The sequence below is a fragment of the Alligator sinensis genome, unplaced genomic scaffold (genome assembly GCF_000455745.1).
Source record: "Alligator sinensis unplaced genomic scaffold, ASM45574v1 scaffold673_1, whole genome shotgun sequence".
Classification (NCBI taxonomy): Eukaryota; Metazoa; Chordata; order Crocodylia; family Alligatoridae; genus Alligator; species Alligator sinensis.
In genome coordinates, this window is record NW_005842829.1 from 639,162 (window position 1) to 647,422 (window position 8,261).

Below are 8,261 nucleotides of genomic sequence, written 5' to 3' on the forward strand. Positions count from 1 at the left end.
GAGAGCTCCCTCTAGTGCAGAAGTCAGAGCAGGGTAGCACCTTAGAGACTAACTGGCATAAGCTTTCCTAGGTGGCAGCCAACTTTGTCCATTCATAGAATCTGACAGATTTTAGGAGTTGACCGATTTGAGCAGTTGGGCATTTTACACGCGAGGGGATCTTTCCTGGGATTTCAGTTGAATGCTAAACTCAGTTTTCAACCTGTGATGCTGAGGGTGTCATGCTGCTGTCCTTCTGTCCCGAGGAGTCCAGCAGTCTCTAGATTTTCATGTAGACCAGTAAGAACTCAGAGAAAGGCTGATACCTGCTGCTTTGTGTTTTGTGATCCCACTACAGTGCAGCAGGAGAAAGGGTACAGCAGCCTGCAGGATGAAGCTGTGAAGATCTTTAACTCCCTGCAGGAGATTGAGACGGTGTCTGATCCCATACCCATCATCCAGGGCATTCTACAAACCTGCCATGATCTGAAGCCACTCCGTGATGAAGTGTATTGCCAGCTGATCAAACAAACGAACCATATGCCCCATCCCAACAGCACTGGAAACCTTCACCACTGGCAGCTGATGTCCTGCATGAGCTGTACTTTCTTGCCCAGTAGAGGGATTCTCCGCTATCTCAAGTTCCACCTGAGAAGGTAGGAATCATTTTTAGAAGCTTGCTGCTTTTTTCATCAGTTAATTTGTTCCAGGTGTTGGGGCTTGTAACAGGGTGGCCTGTACCATTAGTGAAGACAGCTAGTTAGATTGAAGGGCTACAGCTGTGAGAAAGTTAATGAAACTGTCTCACTGGGAAACAAAAACCCCAGCAAGCAGAACTGCGGGGAGATGGAGGGGAAACACCAGAGACAGGAGACCTCTGGACTATGAGGAAGACAAGCCCGGGAAAGGAAGGCTGAGGCCACAGCAGACCCATCCCAGGGTCCAACACAATAAGGTTTTGGTTTGCTTGCTTTGTGTGATGAAAGACTGCATATGACTGGGGTAGGCTGGGAGGTGCTTCAGACAGCAAAGGCCAGCAGATTTAAAGACTGCGTGCTATAGAGGCTAGCTGAGAGATGCTCAGGGAAGTGGCCAAAGCCTAGCTGAAAAGGCCCTGGGGCAGCAACCTGCTACAGGGTGATGGAGCCCTGTGCAGCCTCTTTTATTCCTCAGGGTTCAGCCCCGCTGACTGCCTGCTGTTAGTATTCCATTCCCCATCCTTCCCCACCACCTCCTGTGGGGTTACAGCCTGCAGCCCTCCTATCCAGCTGCTGTCATCCACTGTTCTAGAACCACCAGCCCAACCCTAACCGTAACCTCCTCCCTCCCACCCCACCCCCGCCATATTCCCAGTCACAGCCACAGTCCCTGCAGTGAAGGTGATGAACTCCATTCTGCTTTTACTGCCTATCTACATTGTCATGGTGTACTCAGCACCTAGTGCAGTTCTCCAAAATAATTCCTACAGGACATGAACCAATGGCTTCTGATTGCTGCAAAGTAGGTTTGATTAGATCTCAGGAAACACTTTCATAGTATTAGAGCAGTGAGGCAGTGACATACGGGAGTGGTGGAATCTCCTTCCCTGGAGGTTTTCAAGAGAAGGATGGATAAGGAGTGGACTTGGTAGCATTTGTGCAGGGGGTTGGACCAGATGACCCTTGAAGTACCTTCTGCCCTTTGATTCTATAAGGCTGGAACTCAAGCCTGAAGCCTAAAGTCTCTGCCCCACAGAGGGGTTTTGAGAAATGCCATAAGGGCCATTTGAGTGGTTCTGAGTTGGGAGAGAGTGATAGAGAATGTGTACCAAGTGCTTAAAATGGGCCAGTGTAGTAGGGACCTTGGTGCTCCTGCTACTTTAAGGGAAGACAGGCTGCAGGTGAGGCAGAGAGCAGTCAAAGGAGCCACAGCCCAGAAGGGGCTGGGCTTGCAAGATATAAGCCCAGGGCCTTAGCTGGGCAAGCAGTCTGACCTGGAAGCCATGGGGAGAAGAGCTCCTGAGCAGAAGGGCTGCAGCAAGGCTTCTGACTAACACCTGAGTGGAGGCAGGCAAGACCAGTGGTTTAGGGATTGAGACTGTAAGGATGAGGTCTCCACTGACTCAGGAGCAGAGCCAGGGCCCGAGGGATAGGGGCCAAGGCTGAGGAGCAGGGCCACAGCCAGAGTGGGGTGATAACTGATGTTGGGGACCTGTAGCTCATGAGGGGTGAGAACTGGGGTCAGGGACTGGGGCCTGTGAGGGGAAGAGTCTGTTGGAAGTAATGAGGCATGAGCCCGGGAGGGGCAGAGAATATAAGCTGGGGCCCTGGAGGGGCCAGGAAGGAGTTGGAGGTGCAGTTAAAGGGCAGAGAATGCAGGCCTGAGCCCTGGAGGGTCTGGGAAGGTCAAAGGCACTGGGGCTAGAGGCTCCAACAGTGATGGAGACTGTTCCAGATTTAGGGGCCCATATTTTGACCAAGTTGACACTGGGCCTGAAGGCTCATGATTTAACACCGATGATGAGCCAGTGATTGATAATACCTATGAGGCCTGGGCATGGTTAGAAAGCCACATAATTAGCCCTTGAGGCAATGAGCAGTGACACGTGTTCATGAGTATGAGATCTCACACAGGGAGCCCTGCCATAACCTCCCTTTTTCCTAAAAGCATCATTACATCAAGGCGTGGCAGGAGAGTCGAAGGGGAGATACCCCTTGTTACCTTTATTTTCTTTGGGCAAAGTGGGTGCTCAGAGGTGTCATGGTCACCTTTGGGGTGAGACTGTTACAACCAGGCGATGTTTGGACTCATGGAGTGTGCAACCCCCATGAGAAACCATTCTGCAACTTTCCCTAGCCTTATTCTTGTCCGTGCTGGCAAGGCAGTGTTGGTTACCTCTGTTCCCATCTCACAGTGTTAGCACAGGTATTATATTGGATATTTTGCTCAACGTTCTGGTTCCTGGAGACAAGCGATTGTGTACACGCATCCACTTTTTAGCACTCCTGATTACGGAGTGCTAAAGCTTGAAATGGTAGCTCAAGAGCAATTGGAAAGCTCAAAACCCAGAAAGCACGTGAATACATTACTATGTGTGAATCATCTTGTGACTTTGGAGTGCTTGGGGCTGGTGATACTGCTGCCTGCAACTGGAGCTAAACTGCTAAAAATGTTTGAACTGCTGGTCTGAAATACCAATTCTTATGATTTTTATTGACTAGTGACTCAAAAGTGAGTTGCACAGTTTAGAAAATGATAACAAGGCTCTTTCTTCCTGTATCTGTGCTTGGCAACACTTCCTTCCAGGAGATTCAGTGCTTCCAGTGCTATGTAGCAATCTCTTTGAACCTGGACACAACCATGCTAGTTCACCAGGTAACAGCTTTTCTGTTCCTTTTTACAATTAGAGTAAGAGACCTCTTCCCAGGCACAGAGATTGACAGGTATGCCCAGTTCGTCAGTGACTCTCTGAAGAGAACCAAGACCAGAGAGTTTGTGCCTTCCCAGGAGGAAATACAGGCGCTCATCACTCGTGAGGAAATGACAACAACAGTGTACTGCCACGGTGGCGGCTCCTGTAAAATCACCATCAATTCCCACACCAGTGCTGGAGAGGTAATGTGATAGCTGTGGTAAATGGGTGCCAGGATGCTACAGTGTGTCTGGACTAGAGGCCTTGTGGGGATGAGTCCTTCCTATCATTCACTCTCATTCTCAGCCCCTCTTACCTGGCTAGTTTTTTTTAAGCTGCCATTTCCTTTATACCCCAGAACCTCAAGGGAAAGGTACTTGGCTCCCCACAGACCCAGAACTATCTGAGGCTCCGTTTTGGGTCACAGAACATTGCCCTAAGGCCATGTTGCAAAACCTCAACAGTGGTAAATTGCAGCAAAGGAGACTCAGATTGATTGCATTATAGGAAGAAGTTTCTTATTTTGAGGGCAGTTTAACACTGGAACAGATGCCTGAAATCACCACCACCAGAAGTTTTTACATTTGTAACATTATACAAGTCTATGTCCGGGGCGGTTTAGACAGAGATGTTCTTGCCTTGAGGAAGGGGTTGTGCTAGATGATCCCCAAGAACCTTTCCAGTCCAACGTTTCTATGATGCTGTCATTCTGCATGGATGTCTTGGCTCCTTCTTTCGCAATTGCCCCTGACTGGCAGCATGAAGGAAAACCAGGGCCTATTACCCTCCCTTCAGGCCGTCAGTCTGCACACAGCAGGACTGTCAAGTTTTAACAAGGGGAAACTGGTAAATAGAATTCTCAGGGCCAGTAAGGGCTGTCTATTTTGGCAGGTGTCACAAATTAGCCCCATGCCTTCCTTGAGTGCCACTCCAGTCTCCTTCCCTTCCCCAATCTGTGATTCTGCTTTCTGCCCAGTCTGCTTCCTGTCCCCCCTGAGCTGTCACAGGCCACACGCACACAATGTGTGTGTCACAGGTTGGCCACCTCTGCTCTGGGCCATGTTTTTGTTCTGTTATATGACAGCATCCTTGTGCACAAGGATGCTACCAGTCCTCAATTGTAGGCATTCCATACCCAGTTGTGTGCAGCAGCACAGGTAGAAAAACAGATACTGAACCTTAACTGCAAATTTCCTGACTTCTGCCATTGTCCACGTGGGGCGTTCTGTTGATGATTTTGTTTGAAGGGAGATTTTGAGTCCTGCTTCTGTCAAAGTGTGGGAGTAGTATGGGGAGCATGTTCCTGTATCTGGCAGGAGCCTGTGACACAGGACTGTGGTGGAGGGGTTATGTGGTAACCACACTAGTGCTGGGTGCACAGTGGTGCCCTTTACACCTTTTACCCATCACGCAACAAGCTATACCAGAGAGAAGTTCAAGGAAAGTACAGGTCTTGGATCCCTCTAGTCCCTTGTGCCCTGTCCCTGACTTGCCATTTGCAAACTTTCTGTTCCCCACTGGGATGAGCAACTTGTCTGGGGAAGTCTTTCCCCCTGGCCCTCTCCGGATGCCATTGTTCCATGCCAGGGTTGGTGGGGCATCGGGTCAGTGGGGCAGGAGGGTGAGCACTGAACACAGCCTCAAGAGACACAAGGTCCATTCCTGGCTTAGCCACAGACTGTGTGACCTTGCTCAAAATCATCTAACCAGCTGTCCTGGTCCTCACTTGAGTGTAAGTGGGTAGTAGCTGTTCCTTACCACCTGGAAATGTGCTGTGAGTGTTTCTGAAGACTCTTAAAAGGGCCAGACCTTGGGGCCATAGCTAAGGAAGCAGCCACGAAGCTCCTGTACTGTCACAGAGATGATTGCCTGTGTTTGGCGTTCTCACAGGAGGAAATGGCTTTGGGGCCCCCTTTCTGGTTATAAAGACTGACTCCTGATTGCACCCAATGTTTCATGGTGTCCAAGCATCTGACCTGTCTCCCTACAGGTGGTTGAAAAGCTGATCCGAGGGCTAGCCATGGAGGACAGCCGCAACATGTTTGCCCTCTTTGAACACAACCAGCGTGTGGCCAGGGCCATCGAGAGCCGGGTCATTGTGGCCGATGTCCTGGCCAAGTTTGAACGGTAAGCAACTTGTTGGCTAAATGGGTGTGAGGACAGCTCTGAAATGTCCTGGTGTGCTTGATGACTAAGCCCTTGCACTGCTTGGTGGCCAGTATCACTGGTTCACAGCAAATGCCTCTAGATGTTGCAACCTCTGGGCTCCTGTAAGGCCTAGTCCTTGGAGAGTTACGTGTAATAAATTGTGCACACATCTTTAGGCTGCAGCACTAAAGGAGGAGTCCGTATTGGTATTCTCAGGAAAGAAATGAGTCAATACTACAGGGATCAAACCTTGAAGGATACAAGCAGAAAGCTCAGAGCAATCTCTGACTGTTGCCAGAAAGTCCAGGCTGATCTCTGTCTGTCCAAGCTTGCTTTGTCCCTTAGTAATAATTTGGTCTTGGACTTTGTCTCATAGGCCTAAGTCTAGCTCAGCATGTCACCTAGTTGTCCTATTGAGGGGAGACCTTGGGCAACTGGTGTGGCCTTAGTCAGGGGGGACATGCCCCCTGCCTCCAGCCAGTCCTGCTGACCTGGGGGGGGGGGTCCCCCTGTGGCTGATCTCGCTTCCAGGAGTGGCTGCGGCTGCTTCTGGGAGCGGATGCAGCAATTGGCCGGCACTTGCAGGGGGGGCACTGGCGCTCCCACCTGCCTCCCCTGCCCATCACCTAAGCGGTGAGCATGGCCAGTCAGGGAGTGCATGTGTACCCGCTATGCATCGCCACTGGGGGAGAGCCTGCCTTTTAGCAACTAAATCAGCTGGTCCTGACAATCTCCACTCCAGAGTGCTGAGGGAATTAACAGAGGTCATTGCGGGACCCCTGGCACAGCTTTACGAGCACTCATGGTGCTCTGGCGAGGTGCCGGAGGACTGGAAAAGGGCCCATGTGGTCCCCATTTTCAAAAAAGGGAGGAAGGAGGACCCAGGAAATTATAGGCCAGTTAGCCTTACCTTGATGCTGGGTAAGCTTTTTGAGAGAATTATCCTTGCGCATGTCCACAAGGGGCCAGCAGGGAAGATTATGCTTAGGGGCAACCAGCACGGGTTCATTAGAGGCAGGTCCTGTCAGACCAACCTGGTGGCCTTCTATGACCAGATTACAAAATCCTTAGATGCAAGGGTAGCAGTGGACGTAGTCTTTCCGGACTATAGGAAGGCCTTCGACACTGTCTCTCACCCCATTCTCGTTAAAAAAACTAGGGGACTGTGGCATCGACACCTACACAGTCAAATGGGTCATTAACTGGCTAGAGGGCCACACCCAGAGACTGGTGGTGGACGGGACTTATTCGACTTGGAGGGATGTGAGCAGTGGGGTTCCCCAGGGCTCGGTCCTCGGGCCCGCACTGTTCAACATCTTCATCAGCGACTTGGACGAGGGGGTAAAAAGCACCCTGTTCAAATTCACAGACGACACTAAGATGTGGGGGAAGTGGGCACGCTAGAAGGGAGGAATATTGCTGAAATCGGACCTGGACAGGTTACAGGGGTGGGCGGATGAGAACAGGATGGATTTCAACACTGACAAGTGCAAGGTGCTGCACCTGGGGAGGGAGAACCAGCAGCAGACCTACAGGCTGGGGAACTCCCTTCTCATCAGCACAAAGGCAGAAAAGGATCTTGGAGTCACTATAGACTCCAAAATGAACATGGGCCACCAATGTGAGGACGCAGTCAGGAAGGAGGCTAATCGCACTTTGTCATGCATCCACAGATGCATTTCAAGTAGGTCCAGGCCGCAGTTGGAGTACTGCATCCAGTTCTGGGCGCCACACTTCAGGAGGGATGTGGACAGCATGGAGAGGGTCCAGAGGAGGCCACTCGCATGATCCGGGGGCAGCAGGGCAGGCCCTACGAGGAGAGGCTACGAGACCTGAACCCGTTCAGCCTCCACAAGAGAAGGCTGAGAGGGGATCTGGTGGCTGTCTTTAAACTGGCCAAGGGAGGCCAGCAGGCATTGGGGGAGTCCTTGTTCCCCTGAGCACTACCAGGAGTGACTAGAAATAACGGTCACAAGCCGACAGAGGGTAGATTCAGACTAGACATCAGGAGGCGCTACTTAACTGTCAGGGTGGCTAGGATCTGGAACCAACTTCCAAGAGAAATGGTGTTGGCTCCTACCCTGGGGGGTCTTCAAAAGGAGGCTGGATGAACACCTTGCTGGGGTTGTTTGACCCCAGTACTCTTTCCTGCCCAGGGCAGGGGGTCGGACTTGATGATCTGCTCAGGTCCCTTCCAACCCTACCAACTATGAAACTCTTAATTGAGCTGCTGGTCCCATATCCTGTCCCATCCAATCCAGCTTTTTCTACCACATTTTATCACCACAGTGTCTGCAAGTATCTATAAGCAATGCCACTAGCATCTGTCAGTGCTTGTTTTCTCATCCTCTTGCTCTTTGGAGAGAGGTGAGTTTCATCCTAGAAGGCTGCAAACCTGAGGGTGGTGTCTTTGTCTTGTGTAACAACTTTGTGGGCCAACTGCTGAGGAAGCTCTGACTCGCCAGCATGGGAATTGGAGGCCTGCAGATGGGAGTTTCTGGTGGTCACGGGGCAAACATGGTTCAGAGCGAGGAGGTTGGAGATTGGGCTGACCCAAGGGAAGATATGCTTAAAGCTTTGATTCTCCATTGAATTAATGCAGGGATGTGGAGCAATGAGGCAGAGTGTCGTTGCTGCCTCTGATGGTGCTTTGAAAGGAGCGGTGCTTTCTGAAACGGCAGGTTTTGTTCCCAGGTATGGAGACCTGCAGCAAGGATCAGTTAGACCTGGAGGTCAGGAATGC

At 51.0% G+C, this 8,261-nt stretch overlaps 1 protein-coding gene across 1 annotated transcript in view; it reads left to right on the forward strand.

Moving 5' to 3' along the window:
- LOC102373761 (unconventional myosin-X-like) overlaps nt 1–8,261 on the forward strand; it is a 178,577-nt gene that overhangs the window by 154,983 nt on the left and 15,333 nt on the right. Inside the window, exons 36-38 of the mRNA XM_025191530.1 lie at nt 338–635; nt 3,366–3,573; nt 5,361–5,497. Coding sequence (XP_025047315.1) covers nt 338–635; nt 3,366–3,573; nt 5,361–5,497 — 643 coding nt within the window. The remainder of the gene's footprint in view (nt 1–337; nt 636–3,365; nt 3,574–5,360; nt 5,498–8,261) is intronic.